Here is a 21,711-nt window from a genome sequence, read left to right as displayed (position 1 = left end):
TGATGACTTATTTTTTACATACTTCGGATGTTCACTTTTTTTAATTTTTAAAATTCTGATAAAATTTATGTAACGTGTTATTTTAACAATTTTTTGGTGTACAATTCAGTGACTTTAATTATGTTCACTATGCTTGCCTGCCCGCCCGCTTTCTTTCCTTTCTTTCCCTCCCTCCCTCCCTCTCTCTCTCTTTCTTTCTTTTCTTTCTTTCCTCTGTGGCCCAGGCTGGAGTAAACTCGGCTCGCTGCAGACTCCCTGCGTCTGGCTCCCGTGATTCTCCTGCCCTGGCCTGCGGGCTGCCTGGGACTGCCGCCGCGCGCCACCACCCCTCCCTGGTTTTACTACTTTGGCTGGAGGCGCGGTTTCGCCATGTCGGCCAGGCTGGTGTCCAGCTCCTGACCTCCAGTGCTCTGCCCGCCTCCGCCTCCTGAGGTGCTGGGACTGCAGACGGAGGCTCGCTCATTCGGTGCTCGGTGTTGCCCGGGCTGGAGTGCGGTGGCGTGGTCTTGGCTCGCTGCAGCCTCCGCCTCCCAGCCGCCTGCCTTGGTCTCCCAGGGTGCTGGGATTGCAGCCTCTGCCCGGCCGCCGCCCCGTCTGGGAAGTGGGGAGCGTCTCTGCCTGGCCGCCCATCGTCTGGGTTATGAGGAGCTCCTCTGCCCGGCCGCCCCGTCTGGGAGGTGAGGAGCGCCTCTGCCCGGCCGCCACCCCGTCTAGGAAGTGAGGAACGTCTCTGCCCGGCCGCCCATTGTCTGGGATGTGAGGAGCGCCTCTGCCCGGCCGCCCATCGTCTGGGATGTAGGAGCGACTCTGCCCGGCTGCCCCGTCTGGGAAGTGAGGAGCGCCTCTGCCCAGCCCCCTTCTGGGGAGGCCTCCGCCACCCCGTCTGGGAAGTGAGGAGCGCCTCTGCGCGGCCACCCCATCTGGGAAGTGAGGGGCGCCTCTGCCCGGCCGCCCCTTCTGGGATGTGAGGGGCGCCTCTGCCCGGCTGCCCCGTCTGGGAAGTGAGGGGCACCTCTGCCCGGCCACCCATCATCTGGGATGTGATGAGCACCTCTGCCGAGCCGCCCCGTCCGGGAAGTGAGGAGCCCCTCTGCCTGGCCGCCACCCCGTCTAGGAAGTGAGGAGCACCTCTGCCTGCCCGCCCCGTCTGGGATGTGGGAGCACCTCTGCCCAGCCGCCCCGTCTGGGAGGTCTACCACAGAGGCCAGAAGCAATGTGGGGGCTGTACGTGGTGGCTCACGCCTGTAGTCCCAGTACTCTGGGAGGCTGAGGCAGGTTGATCACTTGAGGCTAGGAGCTGAGACCAGCCTGGCCAACATGGCGAAACATATGAAAAATACAACTGTCAAACCAACCAACGAACCAAGCGACAACAAAACAGGTCTACTCTGGAGTCATACTCTAATTTTTTCTATTTTCCTCCCTTTCTGATCCTTTATCCCACTTTCTTTTTCTTCCTCTTCCTTCTCCTTCTTCTTTGTCAAATAGAGGATTGCGTTATTATCATTGATCCATACAAAGTCCCTCTCTCATTTATTTTCTTTAATTCCCACCCCCCATTTCTATTCCCTGTCTTCCCACGTGCAACCTTCCTAATATGTTTGATATGCATCTTTTTGTTCATATGTACTTTTAGAAAATGTTTATTGTTTTGTGTGAAAAAAAAAAAATTATGTTCACTATGTTGTGCAACCATCCCCACCATCCATATCCAGAATTTTTGCATCATCTCAAACAGAAACTCTGTACCCATTAAGCAATAACTTCCCACTCCCCACATACCCACCAGCCCCTGGCAGCCTCTGTTTTACTTTCTGCCTATGAATTTGCCTGTTCATTCTATGTGCCTCTTATAGATGAAGTCATACAATGTTTGTTCTTTTGTGTCTGGCTTATTTCACTTAGCATAATGTTTTCTAGGTTCACCCACGTTGTAACGTGTCAGGATTTTATTCCTTTTGAAAGCTGAATATTCCATTCTATGTATATCTTTCCATCTGTTGATGGACATTCAGATTGTTTCTACCTTTTGGCTACTGTGAATAATACTGCTATGAACACTGGTGCACAAATACCTGAGTCCCTGCTTTCAATTCCCTTGGGTATATTACTTAGAAGCGTAATACTTGTCCACGTAAATTCTAAAAAGAAAGAAAGGAAAGATGCATACCCTTAAATATTACAATTTTAGGAGCAATTCAGAGCTGGTTTTACAAGTCCATGTAGGTAGAATGAGGGCTGCTGAAGGCTTCTACTGCCTCAAGATGTCGGAAAGTTTCATTTTGATGAGAGCTGGTTATTTGGAAAGGTCCCAAAATGAGAGCTTATATCTAAGAAACGAACCCTCCCCATTATCACCAATAAAAGGTTGTGAAGTTCTTCATTTTCATAGTTTCAATGTTTTCCCTTTAATGGATTGATTAGAGTGCCCTCATGTGTCTGCATTTTTATATTATGGAGGTTTTGAAAAAGATACAATACTAGAATCATCCTAGAATTCTTCCTTATTCGGAAAAATAAAATTTTTAAAAAGGATATACTAGAATCATAGAACTGGGGAGAAAATTTAAATATCTTTTTGAAAAAACAAATATTGCCTGCATGCAATTCTGCATGCATGCCTATTCTAGGCACAATGAAAAAATAAATTTTTTATGGCTGGGTGCGCTTAGTCACGCTTGTAATCTCAGCACTTTGGGAGGCCAAGGTGGTGAATTGCTTGAGGGCAGGAATTTTTTTTTTTTTAGACGGATTCTCACCCAGGTTCACGCCGTTCTCCTGCCTAAGCCTCCCGAGTAGCTGGGACTATAAGTGCCCACCACCACGCCTGGCTAATTTTTTGTATTTTTAGTAGAGACGGGGTTTCGCTGTGTTAGCCAAGATGGTCTCGATCTCCTGACCTCGTGATCCACCTGCCTCGGCCTCCCAAAGTGCTGGGCTTACAGGCGTGAGCCACCGCACCCTGCCGAGCCCAGGAGTTTGAGACATACAGGGGTAACGTGGCAAAACCCCATTTCTACAAAAAATTAGCCAGGTGTGGTGGTGCGGCCTGTGGTCCCAGCCACATGGGAGGCTGAAGTGGGAGGATTGCTTGAGTCCAGGAGGCAGAGGCTGCAGTGAGCTGAGATCGAGATTATGCCAATGCATTCCAGCCTGGGCAGCTGAGCCAGACCCTGTCTCAAAAGTAAGTAACTATTTTAAAAGAGTAATCTAAATCACACATATAAAAGAGTTTCTAAGATGTACAGCTACAATGTAAAGAATAAAAAACACACTCCTCCTAGTGAGAAAGAGTATATTACCTATATTACCAGTATGTTAGAAGCTGTGGATGCCCTTCATAAATTGCATCACCCAAGCTTACCCTCAGAGGTAACACTAAACTGAATTTAATGTTTATTTCCCCCGCTTCTCTTTATAGTTTTACTACTCATGTTTGTTTCCCTAAACAGTATTTTTAGGTGAGGGGTTCCTATTTCCCCCTCTAAATTGAATAAACTGCATAAATTGAATCCTATCATATGTGTTCTGTGACTTGCTTTTTCTACTTTTTAAAAAAAGTAGGCCAGGCGCAGTGACTCATGCCTGTAATCCCAGCCAGCACTTTGGGAGGCTCAGGTGAGCAGATCATGAGGTCAGGAGATTGAGACCATCCTGGCCGACATGGTGAAACCCCATCTCTACTAAAAATACACAAATTAGCTGGGCATGTATCAGGGGAAAATTCAGCCAGATATCGGGTGAAATTCACCCCCGATATTTCACGTAGGTTCTTTTCTATTTTCCCTAAGTGTCGGCCGGTCTGAGAAATAAAGGGACACAGTACAAAACAGAGAAATTTTAAAGCTAGGTATCCGGGGGAGACATCACATGTCAGCAGCTTCCGTGATGCCCCCTGAGCCGCAAAACCAGCAAGTTTTTCTTAGTGATTTTCAAAAGGGGAGGGAGTGTACGAATAGGGTGTGGGTCACAGAGATCACGTGCTTCACAAGGTAATAAGATATCACAAGGCAAATGGAGGCAGGGCTAGATCACAGGACCATGGCGAAATTAAATTGCGAATGAAGTTTCAGGCACACATTGTCCTTGATAACATCTTATCAGGAGACACGGTTTGAGAGCCGACAACCGGTCTGACCAAAATTTATTAGGCGAGAATTTCCTCCTCCTAATAAGCCTGGGAGCGCTACAGGAGACTGGGGCTTATTTTATCCCTACAGCTTGACCATAAAAGATGGCCGCCCCCCGAAGCGGCCATTTTAGAGGCCTACCCTCAGGGACGCATTCCCCTTCTCAGGATGTTCCTTGCTGAGAAAAAGAATTCAGCGATATTTCTCCCATTTGCTTTTGAAAGAAGAGAAATATGGCTCTGTTCCACCCGGCTCACTGGCAGTCAGAGTTTAAGGTTATCTCTCTTGTTCCCTGAACATTGCTGTTATCCTGTTCTTTTTTCAAGGTGCCCAGATTTCAGATTGTTCAAACACACATGCTCTACAAACAATTTGTGCAGTTAACGCAATCATCACAGGGTCCTGAGGTGACATACATCCTCCTCAGCTTACGAAGATGATGGGATTAAGAGATTAAAGGCAGGCATAGGAAATCACAAGGGTATTGATTGGGGAAGTGATAAGTGTCCATGAAATCTTCACAATTTATGTTCAGAGATTGCAGTAAAGACAGGCGTAAGAAATTATAAAAGTATTAATTTGGAGAACTAATAAATGTCCATGAAACCTTCACAATCCACGTTCTTCTGCCATGGCTTCAGCCGGTCCCTCCATTCAGGGTTCCTGACTTCCTGTAATGGTGGTGCGTGCCTGTAATCCCAGCTACTCAGGAGGCTGAGGCAGGAGAATTTCTTGAACCTGGAAGGCAGAGATTGCAGGGAGCCAAGATCGCACCACTGTGCTCCAGCCTGGCGACAGAGTGAGACGCCATCTCAAAAAAATAAAAAATAAATAAAAATCATAAAAAAGCTTTAAAAAAGAGTACTGATTCATTTATTTACTTTCAAGTCTTTATAGTATTCCATTTTACGAATATACTCTAGGTAGGCAGTTGAATTGTTTCTAGTTATTATGAATAAACACATTATAATATTATTTAAACTGCTGCCTTGTGCTCATGGTCAACAGTTTTTCTGAGTTACATATAAGGCATAGAATAGCTGAGTCTTTTTTTTGTTTTGAGATGGAGTTTCGCTCTTGTTGCCCAGGCTGGAGTGCAATGGTGCAATCTGGGCTCACTGCAACCTCCACCTCCCAGATTCAAACAATTCTCCTGCCTCAGCCTCCCAAGTAGCTGGGATTACAGGCATGCACCACCATGCCTGGCTAATTTTGTATTTTTAGTAGAGATGGGGTTTCTCAATGTTGGTCAGGCTGGTCTTGAACTCCCAACCTCAGGTGATCTGCCCACCTCGGCCTCCCAGAGTGTTGGGATTACAGGCGTGAGCCACTGCGCCCAGCCAGAATAGCTGAGTCTTAAGGTGTACACATATTGAATCTTTCTAGGTGATGCCAATCAGTTTTCTTTTTTTGTTTGTTTGTTTTTTTGAGATGGAGTCTTGCTCTGTCGCCCAGGCTGGAGTGCAGTGGCGCCATCTCGGCTCACTGCAAGCTCCTCCTGGGTTCACGCCATTCTCCTGCCTCAGCCTCCTGAGTAGCTGGGACTACAGGTGCCCGGCACCAGGCCCGGCTAATTTTTTGTATTTTTAGTAGAGATGGGGTTTCACCGTGTTAGCCAGGATGGTCTCGATCTCCTGACCTTGTGATCCACCCGCCTCGGCCTCCCAAGGTGCTGGGATTACAGGAGTGAGCCACCGCGCCCGGCCCTGCCAATCAGTTTTCTAAAGTGGATGAGAGCAATCTATAAGAATCCCCTTTTCTCCATATCCTTGTGAGCACTTAATTGTCAGACTTTCACATTTTGGTTAATCTAGTAGAGTGAAATGTTATATGTGTTTAACTTTGCATTTTTATGACTATTCTTGAGGTCGGGTATCTTCATATGTTTACCTTCATTTAATCTTCCATGAAATGCCCATTATTTTTTGTTTTGTTTTTGTTTTGAGACGGTGTATGGCTCTGTTGCTAAGGCTGGAGTGCAGTGGCAAGATCTTGGCTCACTGCAACCTCCGCTTCCTGGGTTCAAGCGATTCTTCTGCCTCAGCCTCCAGAGTAGCTGGTATTACAGGCACCTGCCACCACGCCCAGCTAATTTTTGTATTTTTAGTAGAGAGGATTTCACCATGCTGGCCAGGCTGGTCTCGAACTCCTGACCTCAAGCTGTCCACCCATCTCAGCCTCCCAAAGTGCTGAGATTACAGGCGTCAGCCACCGCACCTGGCCCATCCATGTCTTTTGTCATTTTTTCTATTGAATTATGTATTTTTAAAATAGCAAGGTATAGCATTAGTACAGAGGGGTGCATAAAAATATAAATGGGGTTGGGCACAGTGGCTCTTGCCTGTAATCCCAGCAGTTTGGGAGGCTGAGGAGGGTGGATAGCTTGAGGTCAGGAGTTTGAGACCAGCCTGGCCAAAATGGAGAAGTCCTATCTCTACAAAAATTAGCCCAGCATGGTGGCTTGCGCCTGTGTTCCTGGCTACACGGTCCCAGCTACCCAGGAGGCTGAGGTGGGAGGATTGCTGGAGCCAGGAAGTCAAGGCTGCAGTGAGTCATGATTCCATCACTGGACTCCAGCCTGGGTGACAAAGCAAGACCATCTCAATAATAATAACATAAATGTACTCTTTAAAGAGTAATTTTAATTCAGGCCAGGCTTGGTGGCTCATGCCTGTAATCCCAGCACTTTGGGAGGCTGAGGCGGGTGGATCACAAGGTTAGGAGTTCAATACCAGCCTGGCCAACATGGTGAAACCTCGTCTCTACTAAAAATTCAAAAAAAATAGCTGGGCATGGTGGCGGGTGCCTGTAATCCCAGCTACTGGGGAGGCTGACGCAGAGAATTGCTTGAACCCGTGAGACAGAGGTTGCAGTGAGCCAAGATTGTGCCACTGCACTGCACTCTAGCCTGGTGACAGAGCGAGACTCTGTCTCAAAAAAAAAAAAAAGTAATTTTAATTAAAACAGCTATGTAACCCCCACCTAGGTTAAAAAAAAATGGAATGTTGCCAACACTCTAGAAGGATTCCATTTGCCCCTCCCTTATTACAATTCCCTTCTATACTCAGAGGTCATTACTACTCAGACTTTTCTGGTAATTATAATTACTTCTCCATTTTCTTTATAATTTTGTTAACTGGGAATTCTCTTGAACAATATATTTTAGTATTGCCTGCTTTTGAATGTTTTGAAAATGAATTCATACAGTAAAAACGTTTTTGTCTTTGGTTTCTTATATTCACCACCATGTTTGTGAGATTCACATTGTTTCATATGACTGTAGATTGTAAATTTGTGTTGCTTTATAGTATCCCATTGTTGATTGGTAGTTTTACTGCTGTCTAGTACACCACAATTCACTGAACTGTCCTACTGTTGATGGACACTTGGGCTGTTTCCAGCTTTTTGTTCTCATGAACAATATAGCTAAGAACATTCTTGTAATGTCTCTGGATACACTTGAGCAAGATTTTCTCTAGGGTAAGTACTACTTTCTAAAGCAGGTGTTCCAGTTTACATTCTTACCAGCAGTATATGAGAATTCCCAGTAGCCTACAAACACTTGCTACTGTCAGAGTGCCTAGATTTTTTGTTTGCTTTAAGACGGAGTTTCGGAGTTTTGCTCTTGTTGGCCAGACTGGAGTACAATGGCATGATCTTGGCTCACTGCAGCCTCCGCCTCCCGGTTCAAGTGATTCTCCTGCCTCAGCCTCCCAAGTAGCTGGGATTACAGGCTTGTGACACCACGAGTGGCTAATTTTGTATTTTTAGTAGAGACGGGGCTTCACCATGTTGGTTAGGCTGGTCTCGAACTCCTGACTTCAAGTGATCCACCCGTCTTGACCTCCCAAAGTGCTGGGATTACTGGGGTGAGCCACCACGACCGGCCGTATTTTTTTTTTTTTTTTTTTGAGACGGAGTCTCACTCTGTCATCTAGGTTGCTGGACTGCAGTGGCACGATCTCCACTCACTGTAACCTATCACCTCCACCTCCCAGATTCAAGCAATTCTTCTGCCTCTGCCTTCCCAGTAGCTGGGATCACAGGCGCCTGCCACCACTCTTGGCTAATTTTTTTTTTTTTTTTTGTATTTTTAGTGGAGACGGAGTCTCATCGTGTTGGCCAGGCTTGTCTCAAACTCCTGACCTCAAGTCGGGAGTCAGGAGGTCAAATAATCCGCCTGACTCGGCCTCCCAAAATGATGGGATTACAGGCGTGAGCCACCACCACGTCCGGCCAGAGTTCCTAATTTTTGCCAATCTAGTGGGTGTGACTTAAAAACCAATCAATTGAAACTAATTGTGGTTTTAATGCATTTCCCTGATTCGTAATGCGCTTGCGCACCTTACATGTTTGTTGACTATCTGGATTTTGTCATTGCCAAAGCACCTGTTCAGTAATTTTATCCATTTTTCGATTGGGTTGTCTGTTTAGATCCTATACATTCTGGATAACTGCCTTTGTCAATCATATGTGTAACAAATTTCTCCTACTGTGTGGCTTCTCTCTTATGATGTATTTTTTTTTTCCCACTCTTCAGTCGTAAGATGGTATCACTTGTAAGTTCAGTCATATACTTGGCATTTTGGGTTCATCATGGAGTTATGTATTTTGAAGGTCAGATTATTTTTGTCGTAACCCAGTCAAATCAATTGCTTCAAGTTAGTTGTTTTTGTATCATATATTCCCACCCATAGGTCCTGAAGATATTCTAGAACGTTATTTCCTACAAGTTCTGGATTTGCTGTACGCGTTCAGGTCTCTAAGCCACCCGAACTGTGTGTGGCTGGAAGGATCGCTCCCGGATCACTTAAGCTGGCGGCCCCTCTTCCGGCTTACCTCAGGGGCGGGCATCGAGGGCCTGTTCTTTCATCAGAAAGATCTATACTTTGCTAATAAAGGAACGTTTTGTGTCCAATAAGGTTTTCGTCATTACTGTGAAAACGCCACCTTAAGCTTATTTCGCCTGTGAATATTTAAGGGAAAAAAACATCCCGGCAACCAACTGCTAGGCGACGGACGCTAAGCACCTCCTCCCCGCTGACGCCAGCACCCGCCTTTTCCCGAAGTCGCAACACGCAGGCGCGCCCGGGCTTGCACGCCACGCACGGAAGTGCGCCTGCGCTAGGAGACGCCCCGCCCAGCCCCTGGCCGACTATAAAGTGTCGAGCTTCTCTTCGCGAGAGACTTCCTGCTCATGCTCGCTGCAGGGGTCGGAGGTCAGGGCGAGCGTCTCGCGGGCCGTAGGAGAAAGATGGCGGTGGAGTCGCGCGTTACCCAGGAGGAAATTAAGAAGGAGCCAGAAAAGCCGATCGACCGCGAAAAGGTGAAGGCCCCCTCCGCTTTGAGGTCCGGGAAGAGGTTGGGGATGAGCCCGGCCGGGTGCAGAGGCGCGGCCTGTGTGCGGGAGGAGATGGTGTTTTTGGTCTCGGGGCGGCTCGGAGGCCGCAACGCCTCGGGAAGAGAGATGAGGTCCGGGTTCGCAGCTGGTGTTTTTAACTTATGCCCTTCCGTTTTCTCTCTCCGTCAGACATGCCCACTGTTGCTACGGGTCTTCACCACCAATAACGGCCGCCACCACCGAATGGACGAGTTCTCCCGGGGAAATGTACCGTCTAGCGAGTTGCAGATCTACACTTGGTGAGGAGGGCGGGGTGGGCTCAGGGACCCGGGCTGGGAACCTGGAACAACAGTTAATTGCCTTTGCCAGTGTAGAGTTATTCTCCTTGATTTCAATTTCATTTCTCCACCTGGGGCCTTCGGACTCAGCTTTCAGGAAGTTAGAAGTTTTTGTTGTTAGGTGAAAGGAGATTTGCCTGTATTGTAACGCTTTTGTGATTAATGTTGCAACTTTTGGGCGGTTAAGAATGGACAGACCCAAGATTGCATTCACTGTTATGGCTGCTAGGTACAAAAGTGATAGGTAGATAATTAAGTTGTAGTATCCTCCCTAAAGGGACTCATAGTCAAATAAATTGCACTAGGACAACATGCTAAGGGAGAGTGATGCTGTCGAGTGGTATTTGTTATTCTCAAAGAGCATTTCCACGTAATATTAAGCCTTAGGTACCAAAGCACCAAAAGTGAAAAATAAACTACCAAAACCCGAGTTATTTCTTCTCTAAGGGTTAATGGAAAAGCTTTTGATATGTGTTTAGTGAAGGTGGTTCCTGAATGTTTATTTCTTGGGTGTACCTCCCTACAAACTACTGCAGGCTTGTCTTTAGTGCTGCACGTAACTCCTTGGATTGACACCATAATGGCTTTTTAGTATAAATAAAAGGTGTGTAATTGAAAAATATATGTATATACTCTCTCTGTATATTTTTGAGACAGTCTCGCTCTGTTGCCCAGGCTGGAGTGCAGTGGTGCCATCTCGGCTCACTGCAACCTCCACCTCCTGGATTCAATTGATTCTTCTGACTCAGCCTCCCAAGTAGCTGGGATTACAGGTGCCCACCACCACTCCTGGCTAATTTTTGTATTTTTAGTAGAGATGGGGTTTCACCGTATTGACCAGGCTGGGCTCGAACTCCTGACCTCAAGTGATCTGCCTGCCTCAGCCTCCCAAAGTGCTGGGATTACAGGTGTGAGCTACCGCGCCCGGCCTAAAATAAATTTTTTATTGTGATAAAAAGATAGATAAAAAAAAAAAAAAAAAAAAAAAAAAAAAAAAAAAAAGATGTTATAACAAGCCAGGCACGGTGGCTTATGCCTGTAATCCCAGCACTTTGGGAGGCTGAGGCTGGCGGATCACTTGAGGTCAGGAGTTCGAGACCAGTCTGGCCAGCGTGATGAAACACTGTCTCTACTAAAAATGCAAAAATTAGCCGGGTGTGGTGGCGCAGAATTGTAATCCCAGCTAATTGGGAGACTGAGGCAGGAGGATCGCTTGAACCTGGGAAGTGGAAGTTGCAGTGAGGTGAGATTGCGTCACTGTACTCCAGCCTGGGCGACAGAGCGAGACTCCGTCTCAAAATATATATGTGTGTGCATATATAACAAAATTTGCTGTGTTAACCATTTCTTTTATTTTTATTTTTTGAGTCTCACTCTGTCACCCAGGCTGGAGTGCAGTGGCACGATCTCAGCTCACTGCAACCTCTGCCTCCCGGGTTCAAGCGATTCTCACGCCTCAGCCTCCTCAGTAGCTGGGATTACAGGCGCCCGCCACCACGCCTGGCTAATTTTTGTATTTTTAGTAGAGACAGGGTTTCACCATGTTGGCCAGGCTGGTCTCGAACTCCTGACCTCAAGTGATCCGCCCGCCTTGGCCTCCCAAAGTGGTTGGATTACGGGCGTGAGCCACCGCACCTGGTCATTAACCATTTCTAAGTGTACAATTTGGTGGCATTAATAGCATTCAAATTGTTGTGCAACCACTGTTTCTACAAGTTTTTATCCCTCTCTCCAACAGAAACCCTGTACCTCATCCCGCCTTTTTTTAATTTTTAAAGAGACAGAGTCTTGCTCTGTTCCCCAAGCTGGATTCGAGCTCCTTGGCTCAAGCAGCTGAGACTACAGGCACACACCACCATGCCCAGTGTGCTGGTACCCGTTTAAGGACACTCTGTGCCTATTAATAATTTCCCTTCCTCCCCTGCCCCATCCCCTTGTAGCCTCTAACGTATTATCTGTCTATATATGAATTTGCCTATTCTGCATATTTCATTTCAGTGAACTCGTTACAGTATTTGTTATTTTGTGATTAGCTTATTTCATGGTGTTTTTAGGGTTAATGTTGTAGCATCCATTTAGCCTTGTCAAGGCTGAATCGTATTTCGTTGTATGTGTGCATCACATATGTACTCATCTATTGATGGACACTTGGGTTGTTTCACCTTTTTTGCCATTGTGAATAATGCTGCTGTGAACATTGGCATACAAATGTGTTTGTGTCCCTGCTATCAGTTCTTTTGGGTATGTACCTAGGAGTGGATTCCTGGGTCATATGTTAGTTTTGTTTAATTTTTGAGGAACCACCAAACTTTTTCATAGCAGCTGCACTATTTTATATTCCCCAAAAGATGTATAATTTTAAACTATTTAAGCCCTGTACACTAGAGCTAATCCCTTGAAGATTGGGAGCTTGTCTTATTTGGAGGTGCTTGTTAAATTTATGCAGTAGTGTAATACTTGTACTTAAGCATCACTCAAGGGTAAGTGTTCTAGGAAGGTTGATTTAACTTATATGGAAGAACTGTTGAATAATGGCTTGATGAAAATCTCTTTTCAGAAATTAAAGTGTATGCTTCTTCCAACAAATAAGAGTTCCTATTTGCCAGGTGCTGTGTGTGCTTAGATCCTGAGGGTATAAAGTCAAGAAGGTACTGCTCCTCCCTGTAGTAAGTCCTTTTATCAGGGAAAGCGGATGAATAGAGTGATTTTTAGGGTTAAAATGGCAGAGTGAGGTTGTTCCACAGACCTTCTATTCTGAATCAAGAAAAAAAATTACAAAATCCTGTCCTAAACTATACCATCCATAAATTGCAACCAAACAAAGCCTTAAGTTATATATCTCAAAATGGTGGCCAAAGAAAAGATTCTGAAAGATTGGATGATTGGTATGGGGGTAACACAAAGGCCTGCCCTCACTCCCAGAAATAGTAATGAGGGAAAATTAGTTAACATATACTGGAAATTCTCAATTTGGAGAAGCAGACTGTGGGGTTAAAGTAGGCAGTCCCAAGACAAGTTATGGAAAAAGGAGTGGAAGTCCAGAGGAGCCCAGTAGAGGCAGGCTGTGTTCACCAGTCAGTCAGGACTCAGCCAGAAAAACAGAATTGGGAGAGATGTGCTAAGAGATTTGTTTCTGCTGGGAGCGGTGGCTCACACCTGTAATCCCAGCACTTTGGGAGGCCAGGGTGGGCGGATCATGAGGTCAGGAGTTGGAGACCAGCCTGGCCAACATGGTGAAACCCCGTCTCTGCTAAAAATACAAAAATTAGCCAGGCATGGTGGTGGGTGCCTGTAATCCCAATTACTTGGGAGGCTGAGGCAGGAGAATTGCTTGAACCCAGGTGGCAGAGGTTGCAGTGAGCCGAGATCGGTGCCACTGCACTCCAGCCTGGGCGACAGCGAGACTCCATCTCAAAAAAAAAAAAAAAAAAAAAAGCTTCATTGCAAAGAATTGGCTTATGTGATTGTGGGGGCTGTCTAGGCCCTTAATTGTCAAATCTGTAGGGCAGATTCTCAGGAAGGAAAGGCTGCTCTTAGGGCCTTTCAACTAATAGAATCAGGCCTACCTAGATTATATAGGATAGACCTCTGAATTTAAGGTCAATTGGTTGTTGACTTTAGTCACATCTATAAAATATCTCACAGCAATACCTAGGTTAGGGTTTGGTTGAATGTCTGGGGACTTGTAGCTTCGTCAAGCTGACACAAGTACTGAACCCCCCACCCTGTCCTCAAGCTTCTGACTAGTGATGAAAAAGCAACACTTGGCACTCCAATTGTTGGTCTGGAAAGACAGTCCTTAGAAGGTGGGAAGCTTGTGTAGGTTTCACACTGTCAGAACTGATAAAAGGTGTGATATAAATCCCCCAAATTCATTAAGAGCAAGACAATATTGAAAATATTTTTAGAAAGGGAAAAATTTTCTGGTATATATCATCATAAGTATGTCCTGTGTATCAGAATATAGATTGAGCATTGCAAGTCCAAAATCTGATAGCCACAAAATCTGAAACTTTGAGAGCTGACGTGACACCGGTGGAAGATTGCACACATAAGTTCTCACCAACTTTTTTTTTTTTTTTGGAGACAGAGTCTTGCTCTGTCATTCAGGCTGGAGTACAGTGGCACAATCTCAGCTCACTGCAACCTCTGCCTCCCAGGTTTAAGCGATTTTCCTGCCTCAGCCTCCTGAGTAGCTGGGATTACAGGCATGCACCAAACTTCCTTTCATGCACAAAATTACTTAAAATGATGTATAAAATTATATTCCAGCTGTGTATAAGGTATGTTTGAAATATAAATGAGGCCGGGCGCGGTGGCTCAAGCCTGTAATCCCAGCACTTTGGGAGGCTGAGGGGGGCGGATCATGAGGTCAGGAGATCGAGACCACGGTGAAACCCCGCCTCTACTAAAAATACAAAAAATTAGCCGGGCGTAGTGGCGGGCGCTTGTAGTCCCAGCCACTCGGGAGGCTGAGGCAGGAGAATGGCGTGAACCCGGGAGGCGGAGCTTGCAGTGAGCCGAGATTGCGCCACTGCACTCCAGCCTGGGTGACAGAGGGAGACTCCGTCTCAAAAAAAAAAAAAAAAAGTCACCTCTGAGACAGATAAACCAGTGTGACCTCAGGTTTTTTTGTTTTTGAGACAGAGTCTCAGTCTGTCACCCAGGCTGGACTACAGTGGCACAGTCTTGGCTCATTGCAGCCTCTGTCTCCCAGGTCAAGCGATTCTCTTGTCTCAGCCTCTTGAGTAGCTGGGATTATAGGCTACAGTTGTGTGCCACAATGCCTGGCAAATTTTTGTATTTTTAGTAGAAACGGGGTTTCACGACGTTGGCCAGGCTGCTCTCGAACTTGAGCTCCTGGCCTCAGGTGATCCACCCGCCTTGGCTTCCCAAAGTGCTGGGATTACAGGCAGGAGCCACTGCACCTGGCAAAAAAATGTATACTAGGTTATTTCTAAGATGCTTATATTTTAAAATATTTTTTCAGATTGTGCTCTATTAGCTCAGGGGACTATATGAAAGTTGCATTCAAATCAGTATTTGCAGGGTAAGAAACTTTATTGTGACAAGAGCCTGTGCTTCATCATAAGAAAATTTTGTCTATTTCATTGGCTCTAGGACTCTTATCTGTTGCAAAACTTAAGATTCTATCTAAGAAAGAAGAAACACATCTGGCTGGGTGCAGTGGCTCACGCTTGTAATCAATCCTAGCACTTTGGGAGGCTAAGATAGGTGGATCACTTGAAGTCAGGAGTTCGAGACCAGCATGGCGAACATGGTGAAACCCTGTCTCTACTAAAAATACAAAAATTACCTGGGCGTGGTGGTGGGCATCTGTAATCCCAGGTACTCAGGAAGCTGAGGCAGGAGAATTCCTTGAACCTGGGATGCGGAGGTTGCAGTGAGCTGAGGTCACGTCACTGCACTCTAGCCTGGGCGACAGAGCGAGACTCTCTCAAAAACAAAACATCAGTATTAAAATGCTTTCCTAGTATATTGATTCTGAGATACATTCCAATTTCAAGAGATGCTAAAATGTGGAAGGGTACATGTCTTAGAACTAATGGGATACGTCTATTTTGCATATTTGGATTTATTTAGACTAGTTACCCTTAGGTAAATCACTAGGCCATAAGGTGTTGTGTAGCAACAGAAGATAGCATATAGAATCTCTGAAGTCCCTTTTAGCACTAAGAGTCTAATTAATTGAAATTTCCAGCAGTAAGGCTGGTACACGGAGTTTTTGGAGGCAAATAGTATTTTTAGCTGCTTTAAAATTAAACTCTAGTATAAGACCCTGGCAGTTTCTAATGTAAGTCACAACTCAGATATATGTAATTAACTCATGGTCAGTATCCCTTTTAATATTATTGATTAAGCAAATGTAAATGTCTTTTTTAAAAAAAATCCAGGATGGATGCAACCTTGAAAGAACTGACAAGCTTAGTAAAAGAAGTCTACCCAGAAGCTAGAAAGAAGGGCACTCACTTCAATTTTGCAATCGTTTTTACAGATGTTAAAAGACCTGGCTATCGGTAGGTAACTTCTCATTTTTAAGTCCTGTATTCTCTTTGTTTTTAGTATGTTTTAACTGATACAGATAACTCCTTCAATGAATCTTGTTAGTGGGAAAATATGGGTTTATATTAATACATGGTTTGGTTTAATAAAGTAGTTAAATTTTGGAACTGTGTTATAAAATGATGGAGCAAATCCAGTGCCATATTCACTTTGTAGTACATAATTGGGTTTCATTGATTTGGATCCATTAACAGTTGATTTTCTTTCTTGCAGAGTTAAGGAGATTGGCAGCACCATGTCTGGCAGAAAAGGGACTGATGATTCCATGACCCTGCAGTCACAGAAGTTCCAGATAGGAGATTACTTGGACATAGCAATTACCCCTCCAAATCGGGCACCACCTCCTTCAGGGCGCATGAGACCATATTAAATTCTATTTACTATTTCTTGAATTTATTTTTCCGTCAGTTATGTAAAATAAACTTACTCTTTTTCCTCCCCTGATTATTGCCATTAAGCCTTTAAATTCTAAACAAATTATAATGCATCATCTATTTAGGAATTAGATTTGGATGTACTATTGTATGATTACTAATAGAAAGTCTGTATGTTTCAAGCCCTTCTGTAAAATATGAAGAAAAGTGCTCTTAGCATTCTGTGTAAAACTGTACTGTTAAATATATGTGTGTAATCAGCCTGAGTGTGAAAGTTAATGGAGGCCTGGGAACAGGGTTTATTCTAAGTAGTGGAGGAGCGTATGGTTAAGCCCAAAGGGGCACAACAAGAAAGCCACGGATGTAATCAAACATGAGATTGTGGTGTAGACTGCTGTATGCAGTTGGAAAGGACATGTGAGAGTGAGCTCAAGTGGCAGCAGAGGCAGTTTGGAATAGTATAAGCTGAGGCAAGTTGAAGCTGTGTTGGAAGAGATTGTCCCGCCTTGATCAGGGTACCATGACATAAAAGGTTAAAGAAAGGCACCACAATGAGCACTTAAATTTTTAACATGTGGGGAATAGGGCATTTTAAAGGCTGGAACCAGTTCAGAGGAAACAAGGGTTTCGGTACAGGTAGAAAGGTTTACCTTGGAGATCTGCAGATGGAGGGAGGGGTGAAGGAGGAATCTTGAGACCCAGGGAGAAGAGCCAAGGACAATGTCAGGCTGAATAGGAGGTATTCACACCCTCTTGTGTGCTAGGTACTGGCGTGCATCTGATTTGAGAGGCAGTAAAGCAGTGAAGACCAGTGCAGCAGAACATTTAAGTCCTGATTGCAGCAGTGACTCTGCAACCTTGGATAAATTGAGTCTTTATTTTGTAAAATGGAGATAACAGCCTATAGGATTGTTAAGACTGAATATTTTAAGAGCTTAGAATAGTGCCTGACAAATGAGAAACAATAAATACTGATTATTGGCCATAAAGTGATATTAAAACTGGATCTCTTCTCTTCCATGGCACTACTCTCATTTTGAAGTTTATGAACAGTATGACAGTGTATTGTAAATTCCCTTTAGTTTGTTACAGTAGCCAATTGAAAGTGTATATCCCAAAATTTAAAAAAAAAAAAGTACTAGCAGCAATAAAATTGCACTAGTTTTATCTGGTACATACAAAAAATAGCCATTTAAAATCTAATGATTCTGTGGAATTGGTGTCCCTGTTAGCAATGGCAGAGACCAGCCTGGAGCCTAGATCTGGTGCCTCTTCTGTGCTGTGGTTTACCCCAAACCTCTAGGTTGTTTATTCATTCAGATTAGATAGACTGGAGCCATAAAGTTAATTTGCACCTAGCTTTTTGGAGAATAGCCACGATTAACTTCCTATTCGTGGTGGCAGTGGGGGAGGAACCCTGTGATTTACTATGCAGATGAAGAGGGTAGGAACTAAATAAAGGACTTTGTAAGCCAAAGTGGTTGGGCTGGTTTGTCAAGTTCCACCCTTTGCTTGGTTCCAACATGGAATTTTTCCTTTAAAGATTTCAATATTCCATCAAAACTACAGTTAGAGAATACCTAGTGAATTTATTGAATATAATGCCAAGAATCAGAAGACTTGTACTAGTTTACCTCTGGCTTTGGTAAGTGTGGCTTTGAGTAATAACTGAGCTGTTTCCCCACATATAAAACAGAAATAAGTAGTCATCGTGACAGCGTCTTGCTCAGTGCTTTAGTGTCTGCCCTGGTTGCCTCATTTGCTCCTAGGTATTTTGGAATTGACGTTTTCCCTTTGGAATATGTGTTACAGTACATGATATTGCCTATAATGTCTTTTTAATTTTTCACGGTGTACAAACACTGGGACGGTTATGCCCAGCTGATCATTGACTCAGGTAATGTTTTAGGTATCGGTTTTATGCATGTGAGGGGCAGATGTGAATGGGGGTAGAAAGAAACATTAGGCTAGGTTTAAAATTATCTAAAATTGAACATAATAAGGAGCTGAACTTGATATACCTCTTTCTTGTTCAGTTAAACACATTTCAGACCTGTTTTTGTGAAACAGAAGGCAGCACTCTAAATCAAGTTTGTAACTATGATTTAAGTGTTTACTTGTGCCAAACACAGATGGTTCCCAAGTTATGATAGTTCAACTTTAGATTTTTCAGCTTTGCAATGGTGCATAAGCAATAAGCCATTCACTACGGTCCTCAGCTTATTATGGGGCTACATCCCAATAAACCAGCTGTGAACTGAACATCTTAGGATATTTTCAACTCATGATGAGTTTATCCAGACATGACCCCATAAGTAAGGAACATTGATACTGTGCTAAGGAACAACTTTACCAGCATTACCTCATGTAACCACAACTGAGATACAGTGACTATAGTTGCCATTTATAGGTGACAATGAGGCCCAGATTGAGGGGCTATTTAACAGCTCAAAAATGGGGTATTGGACCTAGGTAGCCAAAAATAGAGGATTGGTTGAAACATTTCCAGAAATAATGTTCTTTCATACTCAATTGTTTCTTTTATCCTCAGTTTCTTACAGTCTGGCATCCACCCACACTACATTGACATACTATTCTTGTAGTGATGTTATTCCCTACAAGTAGCAATTTTTGCCTAGTTACCTAAAGTAGACCTCTTGTTTTTATACAAACTCAAAATGCCTCTCAAAAAAAAAAATAGGACATGGTCATAGTTTCCACTTTGAATGTGTTAAGAGCAGCCAGATGTCTGCCTGTTCTGGTTTGTCTTCTATTACTTAAATATAGGTTGCTTTTGCAAATAAGTAATTTCCTAGAGTCTGCAATGGCACAAGCTTGAAGGAAGTTATGTTTATTCTGTTAGAAAGGATTAATCATGACTAGGCAACTATTCTGTGAAGACAAAATCATGGATTCTCCCCCTCAAGAAATCTTTATGGGAAATAAGCTAAACATAAAAGTAATTTTAATACTAAAAAGTAGTTGTAATAAGCAAAAGTCCTTAGCCTGGGAATGTTAATGCAGACTTTATTATAGGAAGGTGTAATGATATCCCTACCTCATAAAACTTGGGAGGAGTCAGTGAAATTAGGGGAGAGCCTGGTGGGCAGTGAATATTCAGTAAAGGTAGGCTATTTTAAAGAGAAAAGAGGTATTTCTAGCCTCTTCAATTTGTGCCTTCAGCTGTTCAGAATTTCCTGCTCTACCCAGGGTACTATGTCAACCCAGTTACAACTAACTCATAAGAAAATTTAACCAGGATTTGGCCGGGTGCAGTGGCTCACACCTGTAATCTCAGCATTTTGGGAGGCTGAGGTTGGCAGATGACCTGAGGTCAGGAGTTCAAAACCAGCCTGGGCAACACAGTGAAACCCCATCTCTACTAAAAATACAAAAATTAGCCAGGCATGGTGGCACATGCCTGTAATCCCAGCTACTCGGGAGGCTGAGGCAGGAGAATCACTTGAATCTGGGAGGCAGAGGTTACAGTGAGCCGAGATCTCACTATTGCACTCCAGCCTGGGCAACAGAGGGAGGCTCAAAAAACAAAACAGAACAAAACAAAAAAGAATGAGGTGAACCTTCTGAGGGATATTAAAAAATCCTTGAAAATTTTAGATGAGTGCCTATTTTATGTACCAGATGCTATGAACCTGGCAATACAAAGATTTGACACAGATGCAGATCCTTCCTCAAAATCTTACAGTCTAGTAAGGAGGAAAAGGTGCAAATATTGATAAAAGGTGGACAGAAAAATGTCACAAGAAAGAACTGCTACTGAAACTGTGGTAGGATAATGAATGGTTTTCTACAGATGGCATTTAAGCTTGTTCAACTCCTAAAAGTGGAGTGGGATATACACTCCAATAAAGCGCACAGCATGAACAAGAGAGGAAACGATGAGCTCACAATCAGTAAAGCACTCACCTACTGACCTTTGGCAGGAGTTCCAGATAAAGAGGAGTATCAGATAATTCTAAAGAATTGTAATAATCTAGGTGAGAATCTGGGTAGTGGTAGGAAGATGTTAAAAGACGGAGCCTCCGTAGGGCTTGGCAACAAACAAGACTTGGGATGGGAAATCGGACATGGAAAGTTAATCATTAAAGCCTCAATTTCCTCATTTGAAAAATTGGGTACCTACCTCAAACAGTTAATTATACACATTAATAAATGTATAGCATTTAGAACCATCCCTGGCATTGTAAGATCTCAACTCTTTGATGTAATCACTAATTCACACAATAAACCTTTTAAACCGCTAGGTGCTCGGGTAATGGACAAAGCAAGCAAACAAAGGTCCTTGCCCTTACTGAGCTTTTGTGGTCCAGCGGGGGAGACAAATATTAAATAAATGTATACCCAAATATTTTATTAAATAGAATTTATTAAATTCTACCAAATACTATGAAGGACGAGAATAAGGTGCTGAGAAAGAACTAAGGGGGAAGATCTCTTTTAAACCAGGAAGATAGGTAAAGTCTGATAAAATGATACTTAATCTGAGAGCGTATTAGCCAGGGCTCAAAGTCTGAAGTAACAGAAAACTCCAGCTGGCTCAAGGGCAAGGAGCTTATGCATCATTTAACAGAAGAGTCCAGGGTAGAGCTAGCTGACTTCAGGCCCAGCTGATCCTTGAGCGCCACCACCACCTCAACTCTGTTGCGAGGGCTCCTCCACAGGCCGGCCCTCCCTTCACGGCTCCAGCTGTACCTCTGCATCTCCAGAAGTGTGCTGCTCTTTCCCAGTACTTCCCCAGTCCCAGAATGGGCTTTCATTGACCTGACTTGACCAGTGTGGTCAGAAGTTGTGATGTTGCTTGGTTGAGCCTGGCGCTGGCCTGTAAGTTCTTAAGGGCAGTAGTTGGGGGCAGACAAAAACATCAAGTGTCCACCAATTAAGGATGAGGGAGTGTTAGCACAGTGGGTGGGAAAGAGTATTCCAGGATGAGAGCAGCCTGTGTGAGGCCCGGGGGCAGGAAGAACGGAGTGGAAGAGGGTGATGTGGCTGGAGCACAAGGCACAGGAGGAAGAAGCAAGCTGGGGTCAAATCACATAGGGCCATGTAAGCCAAAATAAGGATCTTGGATTTCATTTTAACAGCAGTGGGAAGACACACTTGAAAGATCCCAATATTTGAAGCTTGACAAGCTGGAAGCATCAGTTCTAAGAACAGAAACTAAGATCGTAGGAGGGAGGTGTTAAGGGTTAGGGAAATATGACTTGGACAAACTGAGGGGCCACCACTAAACTGGTGCTCCCTTGCAGATAATCAGAAATGCTTAACAGTCTTTATTGCCCATCGATGTGGTTTGGCTGTGTCCTCACCCAAATGTCACCTGAATTGTAGCTCCCATAATTCCCACATGTCGTGGGAGGGATGCAGTGGGAGGTAACTGAACCATGGGGGTGGGTCTTTCCTATCATGTTCTCATGATAGTGAAT

The 21,711-nt window shown here is 44.2% G+C and overlaps 1 protein-coding gene and 1 non-coding gene across 2 annotated transcripts; one reads left to right on the top strand and one right to left on the bottom strand.

The window, feature by feature from the left end:
* Window positions 1–8,661: 8,661 nt before the first annotated feature.
* LOC115835288 lies at window positions 8,662–8,733 on the bottom strand. Its single transcript, XR_004030277.1, has one exon. It is a non-coding gene; the product is annotated as a small nucleolar RNA SNORD27 (small nucleolar RNA).
* Window positions 8,734–9,294: 561 nt separating this feature from the next.
* SAP18 (Sin3A associated protein 18) lies at window positions 9,295–17,744 on the top strand. Its single transcript, XM_003279175.4, has 4 exons — window positions 9,295–9,456; window positions 9,661–9,770; window positions 15,725–15,847; window positions 16,107–17,744. The coding sequence occupies exons 1-4, from the start codon at window positions 9,328–9,330 to the stop codon at window positions 16,261–16,263; spliced, it is 519 nt and encodes a 172-aa protein (XP_003279223.2). The 5' UTR covers window positions 9,295–9,327; the 3' UTR covers window positions 16,264–17,744.
* The last annotated feature ends 3,967 nt before the right edge of the window (window positions 17,745–21,711 follow it).

This window comes from Nomascus leucogenys, chromosome 5, assembly GCF_006542625.1.
Source record: "Nomascus leucogenys isolate Asia chromosome 5, Asia_NLE_v1, whole genome shotgun sequence".
NCBI classification, from domain to species: Eukaryota; Metazoa; Chordata; class Mammalia; order Primates; family Hylobatidae; genus Nomascus; species Nomascus leucogenys.
The sequence above is the reverse complement of the archived record's forward strand: the minus strand, read 5'-3'. Positions and strand labels throughout refer to the sequence as shown.

Bases quoted from the DNA above. Each gene is read 5' to 3' on its own strand.
- SAP18 (XM_003279175.4), top strand. From the start codon at position 9,328: ATGCTCGCTGCAGGGGTCGGAGGTCAGGGCGAGCGTCTCGCGGGCCGT. The intron at 9,771-15,724 runs GTGAGGAGGGCG...AAAAAAATCCAG, and splicing joins GAGTTGCAGATCTACACTTG to GATGGATGCAACCTTGAAAG. The intron at 15,848-16,106 runs GTAGGTAACTTC...TCTTTCTTGCAG, and splicing joins GTTAAAAGACCTGGCTATCG to AGTTAAGGAGATTGGCAGCA.